The sequence below is a fragment of the Clytia hemisphaerica genome, unplaced genomic scaffold, assembly GCF_902728285.1.
Source record: "Clytia hemisphaerica strain Z4C2 unplaced genomic scaffold, Clytia hemisphaerica genome assembly, whole genome shotgun sequence".
NCBI classification, from domain to species: Eukaryota; Metazoa; Cnidaria; class Hydrozoa; order Leptothecata; family Clytiidae; genus Clytia; species Clytia hemisphaerica.
In genome coordinates this window covers 95,911-122,301 of record NW_027104293.1, presented here as the reverse complement: position 1 = coordinate 122,301, position 26,391 = coordinate 95,911, and the positions used below count along the sequence as shown (strand labels likewise).

The 26,391-nt window shown below is 37.5% G+C and overlaps 1 protein-coding gene across 1 annotated transcript in view; it reads right to left on the bottom strand.

The window, feature by feature from the left end:
* LOC136817172 (uncharacterized) overlaps window positions 1–26,391 on the bottom strand; it is a 71,071-nt gene that overhangs the window by 39,311 nt on the left and 5,369 nt on the right. The window contains exons 6-28 of the mRNA XM_067073507.1: window positions 25,540–25,884; window positions 24,299–24,416; window positions 23,078–23,254; window positions 21,776–21,951; window positions 20,610–20,735; window positions 19,919–20,125; window positions 18,758–18,859; window positions 18,272–18,313; window positions 13,477–13,623; window positions 12,806–12,892; window positions 12,373–12,462; window positions 11,459–11,614; window positions 10,262–10,623; window positions 9,338–9,472; window positions 8,195–8,381; window positions 7,120–7,557; window positions 6,530–6,670; window positions 5,805–5,962; window positions 4,132–5,180; window positions 3,231–3,360; window positions 2,625–2,760; window positions 2,100–2,210; window positions 1,346–1,501 (exon numbers count right to left, since the gene is read on the bottom strand). Of these exons, the coding sequence (XP_066929608.1) occupies window positions 1,346–1,501; window positions 2,100–2,210; window positions 2,625–2,760; window positions 3,231–3,360; window positions 4,132–5,180; window positions 5,805–5,962; window positions 6,530–6,670; window positions 7,120–7,557; window positions 8,195–8,381; window positions 9,338–9,472; window positions 10,262–10,623; window positions 11,459–11,614; window positions 12,373–12,462; window positions 12,806–12,892; window positions 13,477–13,623; window positions 18,272–18,313; window positions 18,758–18,859; window positions 19,919–20,125; window positions 20,610–20,735; window positions 21,776–21,951; window positions 23,078–23,254; window positions 24,299–24,416; window positions 25,540–25,884 (4,776 nt within the window). The remainder of the gene's footprint in view (window positions 1–1,345; window positions 1,502–2,099; window positions 2,211–2,624; window positions 2,761–3,230; window positions 3,361–4,131; window positions 5,181–5,804; window positions 5,963–6,529; window positions 6,671–7,119; window positions 7,558–8,194; window positions 8,382–9,337; window positions 9,473–10,261; window positions 10,624–11,458; window positions 11,615–12,372; window positions 12,463–12,805; window positions 12,893–13,476; window positions 13,624–18,271; window positions 18,314–18,757; window positions 18,860–19,918; window positions 20,126–20,609; window positions 20,736–21,775; window positions 21,952–23,077; window positions 23,255–24,298; window positions 24,417–25,539; window positions 25,885–26,391) is intronic.

Here is a 26,391-nt window from a genome sequence, read left to right as displayed (position 1 = left end):
AGCTCTTTTTATATGATTGTCAAAACACTTTAGCCCGAGAAGTAATGAAAAACTATATTAGTTTTACCAGCTTCGTTTGTTTTGAATGCAATGAATTTTAAATCTTTTCACTAGTAATTATTTCTATTTCTACAATATAATATGTGACATTGGTTCGAGCATTCCTTGAGGAAAGTATTTTGGCTAAAACTGAAAGTTTTTGGCTCGACTAACACTGTATCCGCCCTGTCCAAAATGAAAAATGCTTATAAAAAAATACCAAAATACCCGATATTAAAAATATTTTTATTTCACTTTCGATATCAACCACGGCTGCCATTTTTTGTTTGTACTTCTAGTCTTGTGCGCATAGTATAATCAAGCGCTCCGATTGGTTCAGAACTAAAACAATCGATCGGGCGCAGATATTTCAATAGAACAAAAGGTTCCCTAGCCTATATTTCTATAGCTGAATAGCGCAATTCTTATCCTCTTTTCCCAAATCTCTGATGTAACAAAAATCTCAAAAAGCTTTGAAACAAACCACTGATTATAACCTGGAATAAGTATTAACCACCATTTTCAATTGGTGTTTTTAGAAAAGTGATACCCCAATCAATGAGAGCACTATTCAATGTGGGTCAATTTGTATTTTAAGAAAATTTTCCGTTCAAAAATTTATTTACCAACATTGAGTAGTGCCACCATAGAGTACCACTTAGAGTACCACTCACAGATCTATAAAGCCCGAAAAGATGGCGTGCTTTGGCTGGAAAGTGTGTCATATATTTCGGTAAGAAATCCTATCGAGGTCAAGTGACAATAGAATTCCAGCGCTAGACCAATCAGAAGCTTAGCGGATTTTCGAAAACAAAAGAAATAATATTTTTTTGCGATATTCACTTTGTTTTTGCTTAGAAAAGCTTTAAAGCACGACATCAAGTCCTTCGGGCTTTACAGAAATCCCAGCCGTCACACAACGTTGTTTGAACGTTCATCTAACGTTATATGGACGTTGTGAACGTTAGATAAACGTTGAAACAACGTTGTGTACCAGCAGAAATCTGTGGTTCCACTCTGATTAAAAGGTTTAACTCTTTCAGGACAGCCCCAGCTAATCGCGCTCCATTTGGAACGATACTTTTCGGCTGCCGTAACCTTTTTGAGGACCTAATTTAAAGATCTGGCACGCTGAAAAGATAGAGCATAAAAAGAGCTTTCCAACGAACCCAATCATGATCTATTTAGATTGCTCCAAAGCTGAGATACTTGCATTTAAAGTTGGAACTTTAAATTAAATCTAAATCTAAAAAAGTTAGATTTTTCGAGTTTAAAAAGACTTTCAAATAAAACAAATAAAATTTACCTAAATTCACTTCATGACCGTGCTCATCTTTGTGGCCTATCTTATCACTGAGAACAGCATCTAGAAGTTTCTCCGTCAGACTGTGTTCAAATGTAGCGTTATGGTGGTGTTCCTCGTCTTCTAAACCATACCGTCTGTGGGCTCTGGCTGCTTTCTCTGTTCAAGTAAGAAGAAGTGAGTTTAAGAATAAAAGTAAATGTGCATGTTAGCGTACGTTTTTAGATCATGTCCAGACGTTACAGTTCTGTTCCGTTCCGTTCCGATACGGTTCCGAAACAAGCCTGAGCGTCAAAATTCGGAACGTCAAAAAAGAAGACGTTACAAAGCAAAACAGATCGAAACGGTTTCGCTCCACTTTTTTCATCGGAACGGAACTGCTCCGTTTTCTGTCTCTGAAACGTTCCGAAACCATGAACACACTCGCTGCGTAGCGAAAATCATATCGGAGCGAGACGGCGAACCGTAACGTCTGAACATGGTCTTAGCGATAAAGTGATTTAACTATATTAATCATAATCTGAAACGGGGGCTCTATTTAGCTTCTTATGCTACCATCTTCCTGATATGTCATTTAGAATCAGAATTTTCTTTGGTCCAGCTTACTTGCTTGAATTAAAAAAATTCTGATTCTAAATGACATATCAGGAAGGTGGTAGCATAAGAAGCTAAATAGAGTCCCGTTTCAGATTATGATTAATTTGCTAAAATACTGCAAATACGAATGTTTTTTTTCATTTACGTGAATTTTTCTTACTTGCTTGTCTTCGCCAGGTGACATCTGCATCGTTATCAACCGAATCTTTGTTGTCTGCATCTCCATCGTCACTGTTGTCTTCCTCTTTCTTGCTCCGTTTGTTACCATTACCTATGAAGACAGATTGGTATATTTAATGGCCGGTCTCTACTTTCGCGAGACATACATGAGTGAAAACTTTTTGACGTTTTTGTAAGGTCATTGGTCGGTTGAAAAACGAAGCAATTCCATTTGTCGAAATTGACGTAATGGATGCAAAAAGTAGAACTTCTTTCAATTTTTTTTTGTTCGCGCAAACCTTTATTATGACGTAATCTAGTGATATAAAAAGTGAGATCTGAACCCCTATGAAAAAATGGGCCATACCTAGAGGGGGCAGTCGTGATGAGCGGCCTACAGTAGAAGGCGAGGCCCATTCTTTCATAGCGGTTCAGATCTCAACGTCTAACGTTCTGAACACTAGTTAGACGTTAAAACAACGTTGTGTGCCAGCTTGGTGACTATCAAACAAGTAACGCTACGTACCAGTTCCCCTATCCGCTTTTCTTTCTTCAAAAGCCAACAAATCAACAGGATTATCCATATCATGTCTCCTCGTCGCTTCGTCGTCCCGTACTTCTGACTTCTCTTCGAAATGACGTCCTCTCTCTTCTTCATTATCCTGTGGACGGATGGAAATTAATGTTTTTATAAAGTACCGTTAAATCAGGTAACTTGCATCAGTGGAGGCAAACATGCATAGCCCTTAAATGAATGACTTGTCTGGTCATTAAAATACAAAATTAAATCAAAACAAAAATGGTAGAGTAGAGCTGCAAGCAGAGCTATGTAGCTCATTTGTTTTGAAATTTTGCTGTTTTGAATGGTCAGTCATTTTATGGATATGCAAGTTTCCCCCCACTTATGCAAGTTACCCGACTTCACGGTAAGTTTGCGACTGCAGTTGAAAGCGACCCGAAGGCTCCTCTTACCCAAAGGTAGGGGATGGCACTACTCTTTATCTCTGGACTGCTCTACTTACCCTTGACCCTTCTCTTAATTGCTGTAAAGATCCGCACGCGGACTATCGTCGGTTTTTTCACCTTCCAAAATCTCTTTTCTAAAGGTTGCAAAAATCAGAAAGTTTCTCACCCTTTGGTCTTGTGAATGGTCTTTCTTCCTGAGGAAAGCTTCTTCAAATTTTTCATCACCATCATCATCCATTTCATCATGAGCATCATGCATTTCTTCTTTGGCTTCAATGGAACCATCTCTATCGCGCCTAAAGAAAATCAAATGTTTTCCACACTTAAAATACAATGGGAATCTCAATAACTCGAACACGAACGGGGAGCAAACTTTGGCCCAATCAAAAAAAAATTACTTATGTAAATTGTTTTATAAGGCATTGTTGACTGAAGGGACCAGAAAACTTGTTCGACAATTAAGGAGACATTCGAGTTATGGAGGTTCGAGTTATGAAGACTGCAAGTGTAAAATCTTTCGTCTGATCTCGGAAAATTGTCGAATGAAAAAAATGAACGATCAGCTAGATAAATCCGTCATTCCTGTGATTTTACTTTGTTTTGGTTGAGAAAGGTTGAAGATTCTTTTCTAGAAAAAATTATGATGTCAGCTCTCCTAAACTGCTCAACACAACACTTTGCAAACATGTTAAAATTTGTAACCATGAAACGTTAGACGCAGCATATAAATGCAATAAAGCAATAAGATCTGAATCAAGAGAAACCAGCTATTCATGATATACATATTATATATTCATTGTAATATCTTCTGATTTTACATCACGGATCGAACAGCTGATTGATTGTAAGTGACGTAAAATCAGTCAATACAATTTTCGGAAAATAATAATTTTGGTGTATTTTGTTCGTTAAAAGTGACATTTATGCAAATTTTAATCTTTATATGATGACAAAAACTCGAATTATGCTAAGAAATGCGTCAAAATTTCCCCGATTTTTCCTACTTCAAGAACCAGATCGCTGCGTCTGTGAAAGACATTAAAATGGTGCATATAATGAATACTTACCAGTTAGGGACATTTCGCTTGGTACCAACCACATCCAATGTTTTCAACTGATTTAATATTTCATGTCTTCGCAAGTTTCGAATTTGATTAGCAATATTAGATCGTCTCCTTTCAAGAACTTTGATCTTGACACCCGTAAATCTATCTGAGTTTCCTCGTTTACTCAACTCCTCACGTCGTACAGGCTTGATAACCTCGTGCGCATGTGCAGATTTAAAAAAATTTCGGACAAACGCGTTTTGGTAGTCTTCAACCCGCGTCTTGGGTTGATAATTTAACACTTGCCCGCGTTTTGCAGCTGACTGAGCTGAGCTTGCTAAAGCACGTGTTATGTATTCGGAGACAGGATTGTTTTGTAAATTATTCTGAATATTATTGGTTGGGTTCATCCATCCATTGTTGTAAAGTTGTCTCGTCAATGCTTGAGTATCTAAGCCACTTAAAGAGTTTTGTAACGTATTTTGTGTTGACCTCGTATCAGCTTGTTGTTGTTGTAAGCTTTGTAAAAGATTATGTGCACCAGCATTGGCTAAAAGTTTAGCGAAATCATTAGGTAACGCGTTTGGATCTTGTGCTGTGTTTGATGACGTAGACACGCTACTTGTCGCGAATTGATTGGCTGTTTGTGAAGAGGCTGGAATCTCATTGGTTGATTTTTGAGATGCTTGTTCTTGATTGGTTGGTTGCGGTTGCTGCAATCCAAGCATGTTGCTGAACATATTCTTTAGTTCGTTTTGATTTACGGTAGGGTGTTGTTCACTTAAGGCTCCATTTACATTATCATTTAAAGGTTGGTCTGCACTGTTTGCAGTTGACACAGTCTGTTTATCATCTCCAACAGCGGTAGCGCTAGATTCATTATGAGTCAGCGTGGCATTAGCTTTAGAAGAAGTGAGTGATTTTGCAGGAGCAGGTCTAGGAGGTTGAAAAAGTTCATTGATTTCTTGACGAAGTTTCTTGGTATCTTTATCCTTGACTTTTGTTTTGACGAAGTTTTCCAGAGCTTCTGGATCATCCGGAGTTACCATGGTGTTAGGTTTCAGAAAGTGCTGAAAAACAAAGGTAGAATTGAAAAAGAGTGATATCGTTTGCCTTTTGAATTAAATTTGAATATTGAATTGACACGGATGTGGAGCTAGCTGGGAGACCCGTCTACTTTGTTCCTGTGGTTTCGAAGTATAGTATTTAGTTAAAGCGAATAATAATATTAATATAGAAACAGAATAGCTGGGTATTTTTGTAGATGCCAAATCTGGTCGCAGATTTCTATTGGCTGTTAAACAATTGTTGAAAGCACGTGGTATCATTGTTTTGATAGAAGTGCATGAATCTGATTGGCTAACCTTATGTCAACCTTATTTATGCCCTTGTCAGGAGTTATGAAGTGGTCAGGGTCCCGGGGGGAGAGGGTACTTAGGAAAAAATGGGTGCTGAGTATGTGCGGACGATAAGGGTCGTTTTTTTCACTTGTCAGAGTCTCTTTAAGGGTTACAAAATTCAAAAAAAAATTAAAGTAGTACCTCTTAGGGTCGGAAAATTCAAGAATTTTAGAGAATTTTCTTGATTTCGAGAGAAAAAATGGTTAAAAAAGTCTTTCTTAGGGTAAGACATTCTTCAAAATTTGAAGACAATTTTTCAAAAAAGTCTCTCTGAGCAAAGAAGAAACAACGAACCTGTCTGGTATCTTGTTCGTCAGGGGGTGGTCCTATAATACCAGCTTTATTGATAAATTTGAAAAGTTCATCTAAATTTGAAACGACATTCTTTGGTTCAGCTTTCACGTTTTGTGTTGGAAGAGGTTGTTGATTATCTTGTAAACTTCTGGTCAAACCTGTAATAGCGAACAAAATGTATAGTAGAGTCTCTTTAATTCGAACCTCTATAACTCGAATGTCTTCTTAACTCGTTTCTTAGTCCCTTCAGCTAACAATGTTTTATAAACCTTACTACATAACTCAAAATTTCCTTAACTCGAACAAATCTTTGTTCCCCGTGCGTGTTCGAGTTATGGAGACTGAAATGAGTAAAATGAAATTAAAATACAGTAGCTTGTTAAAGTCAATGTTTTCATTTGTTTTTACGAGGTCTGTAGCCAGCCTTCTTGTAACACCTTAAAGGAACATTGGAAGGAGCTATGAGCAACTGGTTTGAGGGGCTGGACATATCTTGACCATTTCGGCCATCGTTCCTTCCATCACATTCCGATGCTCAGAATTTCCTTCCTTCATGATATAAATCACCAGTGGCAAAAAAGCGATAAAAATGCACAAACACTGAAAACTGTGTATAAAATAGGCAAGAAAGTGTACTTTTCTCGTGTAATTTCTTACTTGGCGGAAACTTTTGCGGTAAAAAGGGGAATAACCGCGAAGGTTTCTGCCCTTAATGTAACACATACCTGTCATAGCATGATAAGCACCTCCAAAGCCTCCTATTCCACCAGCTCCCATACCGAACTTGCCAAGACCTCCTAATGACCAACTTCCTCCACCACCTGTCATCAAATGGTCCATCTTATTCTTCAGGTCACCACCGAAACCTTTTGAAAAAGTTGGAAAAAAAGGTTGATGCTAATTTACTCTTCAAAATACCGTTTTCCCGTCATAATCTTTGCTGAATCCCGGAATCCCAAGAATTGAAAAACATAATAACACCATTACACCGGTTTGTAAAGGTTAAATACCGGCATAATACCGTCACCATCTAATTTTAAAATATCGTTTTCCCGTCTCATTTTTGTCAAACCCCGTAATACCGTACTGAAATAGGGCAGTCCCGTCAGACCGTAAAAACACAACCCCCCCTTATTACTGTTTCTTAATTAGCCTATTTCATAGAATTCGTGTATAAGTTACATGCTATTTTTTATCCAATTTTAAGAGAAGAAAAATGCTCAAATTGATTTCTCATCATTATTCAATTGACTTAGGATGAGCTGGAATTTTTACAGATGGTCTGGAAACTAAAATTGCATAATAATTTTCGTACCTGAAATTCCCATGATACCAGCCAGGCCAGGGGGAATTCCATGAGAGTGTAGAGCTCCCTCCAAGTTACCATGAACACCAAATGGCATTGCACCAGGTCCTCCCGCAAGACCAGCTGCTATCCCTGCACCTAAAGCTGGCGCCATTGGGCCAGCCATTGGTGACACATCCATAGGTCCATGTGGTTTCATTGCAAGGTAACCAGCAGGGGAGGCGACAGGTGGGCCACCGAGTAACCCACCTAGGATGCTACCAATCACACCTGTGCCGGGACCAGGTGCAAAAGCACCGAGGATACCAGGTGGAAGGGGTGGCAAGGGTGGACCACCAGGGGCTCCAGGAGGGGGGCCTCCAGCTGCACCACCACCGCCACCTCCTCCACCACCTCCACCACCACCGGGTGGTTTTCCTCCACCAGCTCCACCACCACCGCCGCCACCTGAGAAAATAAAAGCAACACATTATTATTACGCGCTATTCGTGTAAGATAAATCAAGTCTTAAAGTTCTCAAAAGAAATGGTTTGATCTTTGCCTTTGACTTCAAATCAAATCAAAGGAGTAAAGAAGTCAAAGGTTATTGTCTTAGGTTATTGATATAAATTTTTTAATAGCATGGAGTAAACTTTTACGAGCCTCACTATGCTTCGTAAATGAATTCTTCGAGCCTCAAATATGTTTATGTCATGCTTATGTAATAGTGTTTTGAAATTTTGGTAAACTGATGAGGCTCAGCACATGCTCGGCCAATGCTTAAGTCTTTCTAAAATTTGAGCCTAGATATGCTAAAGCGTTAAGCTGACTTTTGCTCGAATATTCGAACGGGCTCTAGCGCTCTGATGCATTCATACTGCAAGTGAGTAGTGCCGCCATTAGGGTACCACGTTCAAATAACTCAGATCAAAGATTTTGCTTGGCCGGGATTGAGAAACTTGGTATGAAAGTCAAGTTCGGTCAGTGCTAGTATCTCTCCTTGGATGCATTTAAGAATTAATTCGAATGAACTTTTAAAAAGATTTGAAATACATAAGATCGATTTGGTGAGAAACCCAATGTATTTAGTTTCAATCTTTCTTACCTCCACCGCCACCGCCGCCACCACCGGCTCCACCACCGCCCAAAATATCAACAGGAGAGTCAGGTTTTGAAGCAGCTTTCATAAGCTTGGTTAAATCCGCCAAGGCGCCGTCAGGACCAGGTTTTTTACCACCAACCGGTGCAGATGCCAGTGCAGTTCCAAGAGCGGTACCGGAAAGACCTGTTGCCTAGAAAGATGATTGAAAAAAAACGGGTAAGTTAAAGGTTTTATTTTTACATAAGTATTTCCGTTTCATATCAGGACAGTGTCTTCCTATTGTTATATTATGCTGATATAAGCAAAAAAAAAGATTTTTCTTTTACTCTTCTGACCAATCTTGCTTCACATCCGTATCAATCCAATATGAAAAAGCTTGGAAATAAAATTGATGAGCAAGCAAACAAACACTCTTATTGAAAAACAAAACCTTCAATCAGGCCGCAAATTTTTCCAAACTTCTGTTTTACACCAGTTTGTACCAGTTGATTAGAATAATAGAAAATCTCCAGTAAGACTCTTTCTTAGATTACTTTACTCAGATACTCGTTAAAAGGTTACAAGAAATATTTAGAGAAACTTCTAACGTTCTTCTAACTTTAAAATTCTAATTCCATTGTTCTTTATTACTCTTATACTTTAGAAATTGAAAGGCCTTTTCATAAAATATGATGAAGTGCAACAACTGTCTTGTGTTGAAACCATTACCAAGATGGTTAAATCCCTTGAGTCTTTATATGTTACTTTTATAAATGGAGTAGACTTTTTATGAACTCCTCTGGGAATAAATTACAACATAAATATTTCCAAAACGAGGTAAGCGTTGCTCGTGACATAATTTATGAAAAGGTCTATACAGGGTGTCCCTAATTAAAGTATCGAGTTTGAACATGCGATTGAGTAGAAAAGTTTGTGTGTGTTATCGCTAAAATATAAGAACGTTCTCCATCACATAGGCTTATTACAAAAGGTAGTTACAACGTATAAATTAATCGTAATGACAAAGAAAAAAGAGGGAGAGCTTAAAATACAATTTTGTGAACACGCACATAAAACTTTCTTCAATCGCATGTTCAAACTCGATACTTTAATTAGGGACACCCTGTATATAGGGAAATAAACTTAACAAAAAAAACAAGAACATACCTTTGCCGCGTTCTTGATAGCATTTAGAGCTTGATTGACAGTAGCGGTCGCCAAGATGGCAGCTGCAGTACCAGTGTCCGGTGGAACGGACGGTTGATCAGATGCTTTCATTGCTTGTGAATAACCTTCAACAACCTGTAGAGATCACAAGAATATTTGTCAGATTGATGATATTTAATTTGAGCCTGTGGGAGGGATGTTCTGGAGTTTTTATAAGATACTTCACTAATTGGTCATTAAAAGTAACAGAGATGACGCGTTCTTTAGAAAAAGTAAAAATTGTTTTATTACAGGTTAACGACCAACCAAATCAAATAAGAGCTTGTAAAAACTCCAGCTTGTCCCGAGCTTGTGAAAGCATCCTGGGGAGAGGGTATACTTAGGCAACTGAAAGTTAGGGTATGTGCCATCGGGTAACTTTTTTGGACCTCCAAAGTCCCACTAAGGGTTGGAAAGATCAGAAAATCAAATCTCACTCCCATAAAGGGTCGAAAATTACTTACCGAAAATTAATTTGGTCAAATTAGTCTCGATAAGGGTCATAAAACTCACAAAGTTTTCCTATTTTCTCTCCTATTTAGTCCCTCTAAGGGTCCGAGGGTCGAAAGTCGGGCGACAGATACCCGTCAGCTTGCAACCCTAAATTTCAGTCCCTCTAAGGGTCGGAAAAATAGGAAAGTTTCTACTTTTTGCCCCTTGAAAGATCAAAATTTGGTCAAATTAGTCCCGATAAGGGTCGTAAAAATCGCAAAATTTCCCTATTTTTCCTCATTTTTAGTCCCTCTAAGAGTCAGAGGGTCGAAAGTTGGGCGGCACATACCCGTCAGCTTGCAACCCTAAGTTTTAAACTTATTTATTTTATTTTATCCTTTATGTTTTAAATCACAATCTTATTATCCCTTTAGAAAACATGAAATGCCTTACTTGTTGAAGCGGTGGCTTCTGGTTCTTTTGTAATGCGAGTAAAATCTTAGTTGCTTGGTTCAACGCCTTATCATTTTTAAATCCAGGGATATCACCAGCTTCCTTTGATTTTTCTGCTTCTTTCATTCCCGCAACTTCTGATGCCAACTGTTGAATAGCTGCACCCATCTTGCCTAGCTCGGTACCTACTGGACCTGCTTTAGCGCCTGGAGCAAGTGGCCCCAAAATACCGGCACCCCCACCGTCAACTTTCTCGTTCACAGCATCTAGCTTGTCTGCTAAATCACCGACGGTTGCTTGCAGTTTCGCCATTTCGGGAGAAGGAGCTCCGCCACCACCTCCACCTCCGCCACCGCCACCGCCTATCAAGAATAAAATATTTTGTAGTTCTTTAAACCAAATCTGGTTTTAAAATGGGTTTTAGCGAGTAAGTAAGCAAGTCTCTCCCGAAGGCTCCTCTTTAAATCGTCACCCTTTTCTCCCTGGATAGCTCCACTTACCCTTGATCTTTCTCCTATATGCTGAGCATCAAGCAGAAAGACATCAAGTACCATTTTGAAAGTCTTTGGCTCAACACCGGCTGGGGTTGAGCCCATAACCTCACGCACTGAAATTGATGCTCTACCACAGCAAATCATTAAGATAATCTAGTTTTGTTGTGGGAGTACAATATTTTGGCAGGAAGGAGCTATATTTGAAGCTTGTTTTAACACAAAACGTTGCTTCAACGTTCATCTAACGTTACTCTTGTCTCCCGAATAGACGTCCCCTCCCGCTAATTGCTAAGAAACAAAAAAACCCATCCCCCCGCTCTTGTTAAGACCCCCCCCGCTAATTAAATTCGAATAATTTAAAATTTTATTACAGTGTAGATAGACCTTAAACTTGTTAAAAATTTTCTTTTTGTTAGTATTGGTTCTTATTTTACGTGTTTATTTGTTAAAGTTTCTTTTTTGTTGTTGAAATTGATATCAGTTTAGAAAAATTCTGTCTTTAAATTACCCCCCCCCCCTCTTATTCCATCCCCCCGCTTATTAGAATTTAGAAAATTTTCCTACCCCCTGCTTATTCGGACCCCCCCCCCCCGTCTATTCGGGAGACAAGAGTATATGGACGTTGTGAATATTAGATAAACATTGAAAAAACAAAACATTGTGTGCCAGCTGGGAAATATAGAGAAGCCTAAATAATGTTTACCTGCAGCACCACCGCCTCCACCTCCGCCACCAGCAGCGCCTCCTCCGCCCGCACCTGCTGCAGCAGCTTCGGCTGTTAGTTTAGTAGTAATGGAATCGATAGCTTTGTCCAATTTTCCGAGCGTCTGTCCAACCATGGCTGTTTGTTTGGCTTTTTCTGTTAAAGAGAAGAACATAATCAAATTCGAACCCAATCTCTTAGCTTCTTCATAACCGTTAAAGCTACTGAAAAATTATTTCTTAAGACTATCTGCTTCACCTTTATTTTGGACGTAAGAGTTAGTTCATCTAATGTTTCCAGCTCACCCAAATAGAGACTTATAAGCATGCGTAATTTATCGTTTTTTAAACCGCTAGTCGTTAAATAGCATAAATAACAAAAAGTAATGAATATGTAGAGGTGGTAGTCACTGACCAGGGTCGGCGTTTTGGACGGCTGAATATGTCGTTCTTTTATAGTTAGAGTTAGGGTTTGGATTTGTCGTTCTTTTTAGATGGTCTGGAAACGTTAGATGAACTGTCCCTAACCCACTTTAAAAACGTCGCTTTGAAAAATCAACTTTTTTTCAGAAAGTGAAAAGCTTTCAACCTGAATTGAGCATTATAATTTTGATATGCACTTCCGAAGCAAATGAATGTCGAGACAATAGATCATTTCGACCGTAATCGCGCGGTCAGGCGCATACCACTTTATTATTTATTTATCCACCCTAAACTCGATTCAATCCTTTTTTTACACCTTTTTCTATTGTCTATAGGTGTGAAAAAAGACTTGGACGGTTTTAGGGTAGTAAAACGGACAAATAAATGCCCGCGAAAAGACGTAACTCACAGCGACAATTGGCGGCTACGGTCGAAAAGGTGTATTGCATTAATTATAAACGACTCCAGTCTAGTGGCTTTTAGCCTACTAACCTGCGGCTTTGGTTTTATCATCCACCTTATTGGCCAACTGTGTTATGGTGTCTCCAAGCTTCCCGATTTCTCCCATCAAAGCTCCATCGCCTAGAATTGAAGAAGAAAAGCAGTTTTAAAACACGTATATACCCCAGACGAGATGGAGTTTTTATAACATACTTTAATAATTGGTCATTTGAAGTAATAAATATGACGCGTTCTTTAGAAAAAGAAACAAAATTGTTTTATTACTGGTTAACGACCAACCAAATCAAATAAGACCTTGTAAAAATTACATCAAGTCCCAACTCTGGGACGTCAAATGAATGAAGTCTAATGACCAATTATTAATTTTATAAAAACTTTATCTCATCTGATAACTCTAGAGCATAGTTCTAGGAAGAATCCTAAAATCTTTTTTAGTCGAAATTTGTTTTCAAAAATAATATACCTCCATCTCCACCACCACCACCACCGCCGCCAGCTCCTCCTCCGCCAGCGCCACCACCTCCACCACCGCCACCAGCGGCTCCGCCACCTAAAAATAAATCGTGGACACATACGGATGAATAAAACCAGATGGTCATTACAACATTTTATCATTTTGAAATTGGTACCCTAATGGCGGCACTACTCAATAGCGCTAGATCTACTTTTCCTCCAATACTTTTGATGATGTATCGCCGTTAAACGTTAAATTTTAACAGTGCAATGGCATCTTTTCGGGTATCAATTCCAAAAAAACTCCGATCAAAGATGGCGGATATAGCTTGGTCTAGGGATATATAAAGGTCAGTGTCTCGTAGGAAAATATTAATTCTATGATAAATAAATCATTACTTTAACCTAATACAACGCGAACCTGTATATATGTTTGAAAATTTATAATTTTCATAATTTCTTTTGTAGTTTTGTAGTTTAGTTTTTAGGAAATCGAGGATAATCCGTAATCCATTCTTGATAATTTTTCCGCTGAAAGCAGCAACTATCTTCTTTTTTTACCATTATCTCTTCAACAAATTTTAAGTATTTATCCACAAGACTCGCTTTAGATTAGCTTAAAGTAATTTGTTTTCAAACAAAGATTTTCGCGTTGATATTTTGGCTAAAATAATGACTTACTCCTTCGAAATGGGGACCAAATGGGTTCGTCAAATATAAGACTTCGTGTAGCCGGACTCTCTTCTACGACCTGGGGGTCTTTGGTCTGTAAGATATGTGCTTTGTCCTCAATGACAGTACAATTAGTACAAAGGATTATGGATTTCGCTGTAAGAAATAATAGTTGGGAAAGATGAAAATCAAAAAATATCTTAAGATTAGCACTAACACCGCATTGGGTAGTAGGGGTGCCATTAGACGATGTTATCGTCCGTTACAGTGATAGTAAGGGCGGGAAAAATGGCGGTATGGCGTTATGGCGGTATACGGAAAAAAATCGGCGGGAGAGTTTTGAAGAACTGCCAAACTCCACCGACTGTAAACCCTTTTCGGCAAAAAACCCGTTTGCGAATTTTCTTCAGCTTTGGACCTTTTTCTTCGATAGTGATTCGTCTTAGACTATAACATAGTCTAGGGTGTCATACATAAACTCGCTTATCCAAGACAAAAACGCTAAAAACAAACGTTCATATAACATTCAAATGACATTGAAATAACGTTGTTAGCTGGGTTCAGCTTAGACGATGTTATCGTCCGTTACTGTGATAGTAAAGGCGGGAAAATATGGTGGTATGGCGTTATGGCGGTATACGGGAAAAAACGGCTGGAGAGTTCCGAAGAACTGACAAACTTCACCGACTGTAAATTCTTTTCGGTAAAAAAAACTCGTTTGCGAATTTCTTTTGGCTTTAGGTAGTGATTTGTCTTAGATTATACCGGGTGCGCCACAAAAAAGTTTCTCTCTTTAAAACTAATTTTCCCAAAATCTAAAGATTTTAAAAGAACTATTCCATTGGAAGGAAGAAAAATAAACTCAAATTTTGATGGGTCATTTATTAAATTCGGTTGATTAGATCGAGAGTTATGCTCTATTGAATACAAAAGCTACTTTTTGAAAGTGCTCAAAAACGTTAAAAATCGACCTATCAAATTAATCAGAAGCATAGGTCGTGTTCAAACCTGAAAGTTTAAGTTTAACCCTATTATTATCAGGCTTTTTCTGATTTTGTATTCTCAAGGGGGGTGTTTTCCACCAGCCTTGCATAACTTTTGATCTAGAAAAGATATGAACTTGAAGTTTGGCAGAAATGTTCTCTACCATAAAAGGAGTTCATAGAAAAAAATTTGGGTTGATGACGTCATCATAAAGGTGATGACGTCATCACAAAGTTTCACAATTATCGCTGACCAATGAAAAAGTACTATTCAATAAAATACCAATTAAAGTTGAACGGATGAAGATTTTTCAATTCTGTTCTGAATTTCTAAAAGCCAAAAAGAATATCTTTAACATATTTGCCGGTTTTTAACATACTAATAAAATTGACGTTTAAAATCCATGCAGAAAATGAGCAAATATTTTCAAAAAACAATAACGTCATTTTTGATGACGTCAGCAGTTTTTGAAAAATTTTTAAATATTTTTTAAAATTAATTATTGATACCTAAAACCTGTCAAAATTTGAAGTCGGTTTGATGCCTAGATCAGTAGTTATGATAAGTTTAAGATTTTGGGATTTTACAGGGTTTTAGCTGGATTTTATGATATGCCTGCACAAAAAAGTCTTAAAACCTGATCTGGTCGGTGTATAATTGTAAAATTTGGTACACATGCTGCTAATAGGATTATATTAAAAGTCAAAAACTTTCAGAGTGTTAAAATCTTTTTTCAGTGAGCTATTAGCAAAAGACTACCAGCCTGGTGGAAAACACCCCCTGATAAAAATAGGGTTAAGGATTAAGTAGTACTTTTTTGATATGGGAATTCAATTATAATCCCTTTTCTTTTGTCATCATCGATTGGCGATCTCGAGGAATCTCCTTTCCTAACTTGAAATCATGTCATCTTCTCTCTTGAGATACTTTGAAACAAAAAAAGATTTCAGGGAATCCCTCTGCAAAACACTAATTCGTGTTCGTTGAAGCCATTACTGCTAGAGATGCTCCGAGCGTCTCTAAGTAATAAATTTCACGTTTTTTTTTTCTTCATTTACAAAAGGAGCATGCGAATTCTGATTTCGTCTATTCAGAAAACTGTAACGAAATTGTAAAAACTTTGTTTTTTAACCAGAGGGTGATTCCTTTTTAAACTTTGGTTTAACTAATGAGAAGCGTGCCGTTAAATGCAAAAGGAATACAAAAGAAACATGTAGACCTAATTGCTTTAAACGTTGGTCTGAACACGACCATAGGGTGCTTTTTCACTACGCTAGATAGATAAGCAGTTCTCATCAACGGTCCTTTTCATAAATTTCTAAGGGTTGTAAAAAATATAAAATGAAGATTCGTGCTTAACATCAGATTTTGATCGCTTCATATCAGCATTCCAGATTTAACGTCGAAAATTGGTCATTAAACCTTTTGTTCTCCAAGAGAGGGGTAGATCGCTCTTGGCTTAATGACCAATTAAGCGAAAAAGACAGCATAAATAAATTGGTTGCCATAAAAGTAGCAGAATGTGCAGTGGGATTCTTTTGTAAAAAATTGGTCATATGGGAAAAGTGCTTTCTTTCCCGATAGAGTTGAAGAGCAAACTTCCATCTGTATTGATTTGATACAAAAGACGAGGAATCTTGTCACAGAAAATGTTCATTAGAAGGCTGTATTTCTAAATCCCTTGATATGCGAGTTGATGATTTTAATAAAATTTTCTTCAAATTCAAAGGGTTGTAAACGCTTTGACAACTGTTTTGGGAGTCAGTAATGCTTTCCTATCAATTTTCTTTGTTTCAGCTAATCGATTTTCGCCAGACAGTCTCAGTGAAAAACCACCCATAATAACATGATGCATCAGCATTTTCGTTTCAGTCATTAAAAATGATAATTAGCTGTCTAAATGACCGTTTGTCATATAAAGGAAGATTGAATTTCAATAAAGGGCAGAAAATTCGTCGAGAAAAAGCAATCTGGTAAAATTCATAAAAATGCATCAAACATGGGTTTCGAGGTACATCCAGCCTTACATAGACTTTATCCAGTCTAGAACCAAAAATCTGAGGATAATTTCGTTAGAAGTATGCAATGATTTTGATGAACATTTTAAACCCTTTCGTTCCATCAGTTTCAAAATTTATGTGTTTAATTACTGAAAAATGGTCTTGATCATGGAAAGCCTCTTGCGATTGCCAATTTTAAAACTAAAGTTTGATAGGTCAATTTTTTACGTTTTCGGGCACTTTCTGAAAGTAACTTTTTTATTCGATTGAGCATAGTATAGGAAAGCCGCGGCTGGAATATGTACCGCATTGTCTTTTCAGTTAATTGATGTTCTATCTCTGTCTTCGACCTTTATAAGAACATCAAGATCAGTGTCAGTTTATTATTGGTAGATAGTTTTTGAAATTTTCTCTTATTTTCCTTCACAAAAAGTTTTTTTATTGCTAGATATCTTTGAATATGTACCCAATAGAACACTTGAACTGATCTTGGACATATTTTAGGGGTATTTTGTGAAAACGATAGTTTTTCGCCAAAATTAAAATTATAAGAACTATATTCAAGATAACAACTTTCCTGTCAGTTTGAATGATAAATTTTGAAGGTGTTGGCTTGAAATTTTCACAGAATTATTTTGATGTACTATCTCATTGATTTCTAAAAAGATTTCACCGAAATATTGTGAAGGCATTTCGAGGCACCTTATTAATTTTCGAGTTCTTTCAGCCCAGCCATTTTGTGCTTGTTTAAATTTCTTATTGTTGATCTTTCCTGCACAATGATTTTATAATGCAAGTGTGTTATCAAGGACATATCATTAATGTCTAAAACGCAATGCGAGGTAAGTATTAACCTATTAACGACAAACCAATAAAATTTATCATTAAACATGCTACATTACTTATTTCTTGATCAACAAATAGTCATCAAATACGACAGAGATAGTACAGCAGAAATTCAGATGTTATCATTGCCTGGGAATCCAAGCGTTAAACTTTATTCACAGTCTAGTTTATGATATTTTTGCTGCTTGTTTAACGCTTGGCGCATGTAACTCACCTGCAGGGAGATTTTTCCCTGCAATGCAGGTTCGGCCTGATTGGCCAGCTTTCGGCGTATTACTTAGCAGTACTTTAGCGCGCATTTTGATAATTTCGATGCAAGCGCATAATTTATGGAAAAAGCTGACCCTGCAGAAAAAAGGAAAACAAATGAAAATAGATTCATTTCGAAACAAAATGGCTGTTGGCTGGAAGTCTGAATACATGTGGCTGATGTTTTGATGTGGTTTTTAGTAGTTTTGAAAGTCTTTAGTGCTTGTGAAAGAGTTTTTATGGTAAGTTGATTATGTGTGTTTGCCTGGGTTTCCAAAGTTCAGAAAGTCCGTCAACAAGGGTTCACACACAGACTGTTTATAACATTCTGTGTCAGACTAATCTACCTGCACCAAGCTCTATAATCTTAGACCTTTGTGAGGTGAGGTATTTTTAGTTTTTTCTAAGATAATGAGCTTGGATTCCCAGGCTAATGTTATCATTTCAGCCGCGGCTTTCTTATACTATGGATTGAGCATAACTTTTGATCTAATGAATCGAATTTAATAAATGACCCATCAAAATTTAAGTTTATCTTTCTTCTTTCCGGTGGAACAGGAATGGTTGTTTCTTAATTCTTAGATTTTGAAAAAAATCAGTTTCAAAGGAGTGAAACTTTTTTGTGGAACACCCGGTAGCATAGTCTATATTCAGTTATATACATTTTAAGGATCAAGGAAAATGACCACTTAGATGTAATCATATATTTGAAAAAAGTTACTAACCTCCTCCTCCAGCTGCACCACCGCCGCCTCCACCGGCTCCACCTACAGGAAAATATGGAAAATATGAAAAATCTAAAATAAAAGTAAACAAAATAGACAAATAAGATACTTAAAAATTGTTTTTAACCAGGTAAAAGAAAAAGATTGGTCATTACGGATTAATTTCCCCCACTCGCCCTTACGTCTCTAAACTAAATGTAATATCGCAGACATATAAGTGAGTTTCCGACCGCAATCGGAGGCGACTGGAAGGCTTCTCTTTCGATAGCTGATGGTAGGGGAGGGCACCACTCTTTCTCCCTGGATTGCTCCACTTACCCTTGATCCTTCTCTTAATTGCTGAGCATCAAGCAGAGAGGCATCAAGTACCATTTTGGGAATCTTTGGTATGACCCGGCTGGGGGTTGAACCAACAACCTTGCGCACCGTAGCCGGATGCTCTACGTACTGCAATACGGTCGCTATATAATTAATCATAAAACATACCTCCGCCACCACCTGCTCCAGCTCCACCGCCACCTCCACCCCAGCTGGCGCCACCCACACCATTGAGTGCACCACCAGCATCTGTTGCTCCACCATAAGCACCTAGTAGAAAAAAAAGGGTTTATTCGGATAATTTGCTAAAAACTTTTAAATATCCCTTAAGGGCTCTGACCATAGTGAATTTTTCATATTTGCCGTGTTTAAAATGTGTTTTCTGACTGATGTAAGCAACAAAACTATGGCATGTTATACATTTTCTGTTAGACAAACTATTCTTGAATCTGAAAATTCAAAAATTGCATTGGAAAAGTTTGATGAAGAAGAAAATGAAGACTTTTGCGAGGAAGAGTATTTCAACTTTGAATAGCTTACTTTCGGCGAAGAAAAAACATTTTTAAAAAATTTTCGCAGTAGATGGTGTATCTTTTAGCGAACAATAAAAATGTTTGCGGAAAATTTTTGTAAATGCTTCTTTGTCTCGAAATCTTCAAAATAGTGGTTTTTCATGAATTTTTCAACTGGATTTTGCTTAAAAAAACAGTCATAACTTTTGACACATCTTTTTAGAAAAATTTTCCTCAAAATTTAAAATAGTTCAATTCTTTGCGGACAGTTTGAAAAAAGTTTGAAACAAAAAGGTTAATTACCCATTAAAACTTAGCACTTTTTATAAAAGAAGGTGATGCGACATATTATTAACGTCTTTTTAAAGTTCATAAGGTCATTTTTGCAATTAAGTTCTTAATTACTCATAAGGGATTTGATTAAAAAGCAATTTATAAAGGCAATTCTTTGTTGAAAGTGTTAAGGAACCTGAAATATAACTTTTATGTTCAAATACCAAAATCAATTTTTGGACTATGGTCAGAGCCCTTAATTTATTGGGCTACACAATTTTTCAAACAATATATTGGTGGGTGCCTTTAATGTATTTTAAAGTTCTCACAATATCTTGCAATCTTTTAGTAACATTTCAATCAAGAATAGGTCCCCAGAATAAACTCCGTGTCACACAGCTCCAGTGACACAAACAAACTTTCTCTATTCACAATTGTTTCATGGCTTTTCACACATATTTATTTTTGTCGTAGACCATACCATAGCAGAGTCTAGTGATTCTCCTCGCAAAAAAGTAAAAAACCAACTCAACAACACACTTACCAGCTACTGTTCCTGCCGTACCAGCTGCTCCTCCAGCTGAGCCGACCCCACCAGTACCGTAGGGGCCGATACCAGCAAGACCTCCAAGGCCACCAGCAGCCAGATAACCACCCTGTTCAGCAACGTTCCCAGCATAGGTGAGGGAGGCTTGATCTAGACCATGGGGACCTCCAAGATCACCAAGTCCTCCTCCAAGTCCACCAGCAACTAGAAATGAAAATATTTAGCTTTTTAGGAATGGAGTCACGTAGATATTTTATGCATTTTCTTTTGTTTTTAGAATGTTTTTAATCAATTTTAATTACTCTCGAAAAAACTGAATTTTTTAGATGTAGATAGAAAATTTGTGCAATCTGATAGAACACTTGTATTTTGAGAATGGTGATACCACCGAAATATATTGCTAGACTGTTTTTAAATTTTATAGTTAGCGAGGAAGTTATTAAATTATACTATGTAAAACTTTTGTTACCTTAATATATCGGAAACACACAGAAAGCCCGAATTTAACCACTGAATGACCCAGTGGCAGATCTGAGGGTGGATCAAAATATCACCACTGAATTTTTTGACACCATTGGGATTTCGATAGAAATTTTCATCTCTTTGAGTTGAGATAGAGGTTTATCATAAACACAGGAAGCCCACCAGATAAAATTTACAATATCAAAATTACGTTAAATTTGATTACCTCCCGGCACAACCCCGGTCATGCCACCAGGACCCATAGTTCCGACATTTCCACCCATGGCTGCTTGAAGATCAGCTTGTTGAGCACGTGCAAGGGCTGGAGACATACGGAAACGCCCACCAGGTCCTGTGAAAACCACATAAAAACATTATTAAAAGAAGTGTCTCATCCTTCGAAAATGACATAGCAACGGGACGAGATGGATTTTTTACAAGCTCTTATTTAATTTGGTTGGTCGTTAACCAGTAATAAAAAAAAATTGTTACTTTTCCTAAAGAACGCGTCATTTTTATTACTTCAAATGACCAATTATTAAAACATCGCGTTCTTTAGGGAAAGTAACAAAATTGTTTTATTACAAAAACTCCATCTCATCGGATACCAACAAATTATAGCTGGACTCATGTAACCTTCATCTGGTACAGTGAACACTCTCTAGTTCGAACTTCTACTAATCGAACATTTCTATAATTCGAACTGATTCTCAATGCCCGTCCAGAAGAAAGCTTCATAAAAATATTTTTATATTTGGAATCTCTCTGTAATTCGAACAGATTCGTAGCTCGTTCGTATTAGCGAGAGTCAACTGTAATATGATTACATTTCTCGATTCATTTCTAATGTATTGGCTAATCAGACTAATTTTAAGATTCATAAAGATCCTAGAAATTGAGCTAACAATATTATTAAAAGCTTTATCATATCTTCTCAGACACTTAGAAATTTAGCAACTATAACAAGTTTTGGGAAATTCTCGTGTAATTTATGTCCAAAAAGGACATAAGCTTGGCGCAAAAAAAACTGAGGGTCTTATGCATGGTTATTTGTACGTCGAAAAAAGCGTTTCAGGATGTAAATTTCAGAACTGGGTGTTAAAAAAATTTATTTTTTGTATTTTTTAGAAATTAGGGTACGTTATGGCGTCATAATTTATGACGTCATAAAGCTTAAAGTTTGAATAAATCAAAAATAGGACTAATCGAAATATTATTTTAGAAAAACCAAAGGTGACACCTATTAAAATGATGTAATTCACGAAGAAACATTTTTGACAAACAGATGACGTCATCATTTTTTTCAGCCAAAATTGACTTTTGCCATAAATTACACAAGTAAGAACAAAGGAAGATTTCATCCGATTCAATGACCACAATAAGTATCCTTACCGACTGGAGCTCTTGTCAAGAAATGTCTTGTGATGGGGCGTAGAACAACACCCGTTGGAAATTGAACGCCCACTGAAAGACAGTCACGCCCTCCTGATTGGGCGCCTACCGCCTGAATGTAATAAGCTTTTCCACCAGCAAGACGAATTCCCATGCTTGTTTGTTCCTCTGGGTATCTAGGGAGTGAAACAGAGATAGTTCCACTGACTTTTATATATCCCTGGACCAAGTTTCTCAATTCTGGCCAAGCAAAATCTTTAATCGGAGTTTTTTGAAAAGTGGTACACTAATACATAGATTTATAAAGCCCGAAGGGGCTAGATAGAGTGCTTTAAGCCCTTCGAAGCAAAAAGAGTGAATATCGCAAAAAATATTGTTGATATTGTTCTCGAAAACCCGCGAAGCTTCTGATTGAATAAGCGCTTAAATTCTATTGTAATGCCACGTGACTTAGGTAGGATTTCCTACCTAACCTCGGCACACTTTTCAGCAAAAGCACGATATCTAGCCCTTCGGGCTTTATAAATAATTGCCCTAATGGCGGCACTATTCAATAAAGGTGTAAATGCATCTATGTTCCCTTCGAATACTTATAATGATATAGCGCCGTTAGACGTTAATTTTTAAAACTGTAATGGCTTCTTTGTGGGTACCAGTTGAAAAAAAACTTCGATCAAAGATGGTGGATATAGCTTGGTCCAGTGATATATAAAGGTCAGTGGGTGATTCCCATCGAATTACTAGGACTATTTCACATATTAGTGAATTTATAAAACTAAAGAAGATCCTAAGAAATCTTTCTAAAATACTTTAAAAGTAGTCTTTCAAGAAGTCAAGCAAGTTCATTTCAATCTAAAGTTTACGTTCTCAAAAATTGAAAATTCTAACATTTTTTGAATTTCCATGAATTTTCACCGTAAAGAAGTAGAAAAAAGGGATAATCAGATTGTTTGTGATATTTGGCCCACAGAAACCTGAGTAAAACCTGAGTATCTAAAATTCACGAAATCTAGAATTTTCTCTCTCAAAGGGTCCTGATTTTCAAAAATCTGGACACAAATCGAGTGGAAATCGACAAAAAACTTTGAGATAAGTCTCTCTAGGGGTCACAAAAACGCCAATTTTTTCTCTTTCTAAGGGTCGATTTTTCGATATTTGGCTTCTTAGACATACTCGTCACCTTGTAAACCTAGTACCCCCCCTGGGGTCTCAAACAATCTGAATATCCCTTTAAACTCTTGATAGCAAAATATTCAACGTTCGAATAAGAATATTGTTCCAAAAAACAAACATTAGACATACTTATCCCACTGATTATGCAACGACCATCGATTCTGAGAAATGATCTTTCGGATGTGATCTTTTCCTTCGTCAGGAGACATATACAAATCACATGCATCATCGCACGCTGTGTAGAAAATATATTCACCATCCAAAGGTGCAATAAACCATCCCCATACCAGCATACCATACAAATATCTATTATGATAAGAAAAACCATCAGTTTCCATACTAATACATCCCTCTGTCAAAACCGGTGGAGCCACCCCCCCCCACCGCAAAACTGGAAAATGTGGTGTCTAAAATTAGATCACTATACCAACAAACCATACAAATATCTATTTTGATAAGAAAAGTGAAGCCATCAGTTTTCACATCCATAAAGAGACCTCCACTGAAAGAACATCGGCTAGAGAAATGAGGATGAGGCGGGGACGGAAGCGGCCACTATAAAAATTCTCATGCATATATTAAACACCATTAGCGTGTCATTGATATTTTAAATGAAGACAGCCCGTTGCCAAGAACTAGATAGGACCCCCCTTCACCGGAAACTTTGGTCAAAATAATCTTCCCCGGTTGGAAAATAATACTGATCTCATCTAACATTACACTGAATTTTTAACAACTACCAAATATGAATAACATTAAAATGACTGAAAGTTCTAGGGCTGAAAACAACGAAAAATGTAAACTACCACTCCTACAAGCAAGGGACTTTTCTATCCTCATTACACTGAATTCTTTATCAACTACCAGATGAATAACACTAAAATGATTTAGAATTTCCAATTTTTGAGCTGTAAACAATTCACCCCCTTCTCACAGACCCACTGGGACCCCTTCCCACTGGAAAAATTGGCCAAAATATCGTCCCCGGGGGAAAATTATCCTTCAATTTTTGTCCCCACCGAAAATAATCAAATAAACCAATCCTCATTGCAAAATACAATGCTATTTTTCCATCCCCACTGAATTTTCTCAGCCATAAAAAATACAGGACTATCAATCCCAATCGAGTCCGTTATTATATCCCCACTGGCTGAAAAAATCCTACCGGGTCTGTGAGAAGGGAGTGTAACAATGAGCTGCTCTTCCTATAAGCAAGGGACTTTTCCATCTTTGCTCGCTTTCCCAGCAGGCACACAACGTTGTTTCAACGTTCATCTAACGTTATATGAACGTTGTGAACGTTAGATAAACGTTGAAACAACGTTGTGTGCAAGCTGGGTTTTCACTTACCCAATATGCGTGGGGACATCAAACCTATCCAGTATTTCTTTAGAGTCTGGTTCATTTGGAAATTTGTGTGATCTGTATAAAGCATCTAATGCTCTCATTGGCATCATACGTCTGCTACCTGAAGTTTGGAAGAAAATAAAATATACATGAAAACTAATACTTAGTCTGAATCGCAGACCTCTACAAAACCCCAGGTAGTATAGGAGCACGAATCGGTTAGTGGATGCTAGCAGCCTAGGAAACTAATAAATCGACTTCAAATTCTTGATACAAATTACAGTATAATAAGCTAGTTTGACGCAACGTCGTATCCGTGTATTACCGGCTTTATTTACGCTACTGATAGACCCGGGGAATATATCTGCATCTATCAATGAGCATTGAAAAGCTGACAATACTCAGGGAACGAGGTTGAGTTTGACAGTATTTGTTAAACAATATCAAATCATGATAATCTCATAATCTCTCAATAAACCGTAGAGGCTAATTTTGAGAGGTGATGGATATTTCCCCCGGGGCGGGACTTGGGGGTACGGATATGTGCCGCCTTTTACGAGACCTCTTTTGGACTTCCAAAGTCTCACTAAGAGTTGGAAAAATCAGAAAATCAAATTTCAGTCCCACTAAGGGTCGGAAAAACGGGAAAAGTTTTTGCCCCCGGAATGATCAAAATTTGGTCAAAATCTTTCCCAACAATGGTCGTAAAATTCAAAATATTTTCTTTTTTTTTTCCTTTTTAGTCCCACTAAGGGTCGGAGGGTCCAAAGTTGGGCGGCACATCTCCGTCAGATAGCAGCCCTAGTACCCCCCGGCTATTTCCGAGCAAAAAATTGAAAATATCGACCGTCATTGCCCAAAACTTTACTGGCGAAAATTTAAATTCTTGCATTGAAACCCAGCTGGTACACTACGTTGTTTCAAAGTTCATCCAACGTTATATGGATGTTGTGAGCCCTAATACACGCTTTTTTATAACAATCAATAAAGTTTGGCTCTGAGCTGTTCTTAATTTCTTGAAATTTTAAGGTTTAAATTTTCTTACGATGTTCTTACAAATGGGTTCAAAATCCGTTAAAATCTGTTAAAATTAGTACTTTTTTAGTGCTTTCGAAATCTGAGGCTCGTATTGTTTATGATTTGTTTTTAGGTTTTGGCCAATTTTCAGCCTTGGTTCTTGTAAAATTGTTCTTATAAAAAGCGTGTATAAACGTTAAAACCACGTTGTGCAGCTGGGAACATACCTGTTTCTGTTTGTTCTGATTGTGGTTTGTATTCTGTTTCTTCATTACTACGGCGATCACCTGTTGCAACATCTTGGTCACGTTGCAAACTCTCTCCATCTGAGTCGCCGCTACTACGGCGATCATTATTTTCCTCGCTATTGGAGTCCTCTTGATCAACGGCTTCCTTACTACGGCGATAACCAGTTTCGTCTTTGTCATCTTTGTTCAAAGCATTCGAAGACTCTGCGTTGGAGTTTTCGATTTTGGAAACTGATTCGTTTTCATCATCAGAAATTGACGATTTAACAGAACCGCTTTCCGACTGATTTCCGTCTAGGTTTTCCATTGAACTACGAGTAGAAGCTAAGATACAAAAAATTAAGTTTCATTTATATAATATTGCTGTTATAATCACCAATATGAAAGTATCTATACGTCGATTAAGGAGATAGCAAAAGCGGGAAAGTACACGTGCATGGTGTTTATGACCGAAATTGAAGGCATACGCAAAAACAGCGGCGGTATATGCAAACATCCCCTTCATTGTTATTTCCATCGGGTCTGTTCCTCGTTTTGAAAAGTATGCCACTATCTTAAATTGTTCTCTTTTTAATGACCTTGTGCAGAAGATAGATTAAAGAAGTATTTTAGAATTAGGAATGGGCTCTTCCAGAAGATGTTCGTACATGGGAGGGGGGTGGAGGATACTACCGGGGGGTAGTGAAAAATCTACAAAATTTGCCTTGTCCGGGGGTAATCTTGCTCTATTTTGGGTTAATTTTGAGTGACCAGGGGGTCGACTAGTGTTTTTCTGGGGGTTTAGCCCCACTGTCCGGGGGGTCAAAAGTCACAATGTCCGGAGGTAACTTT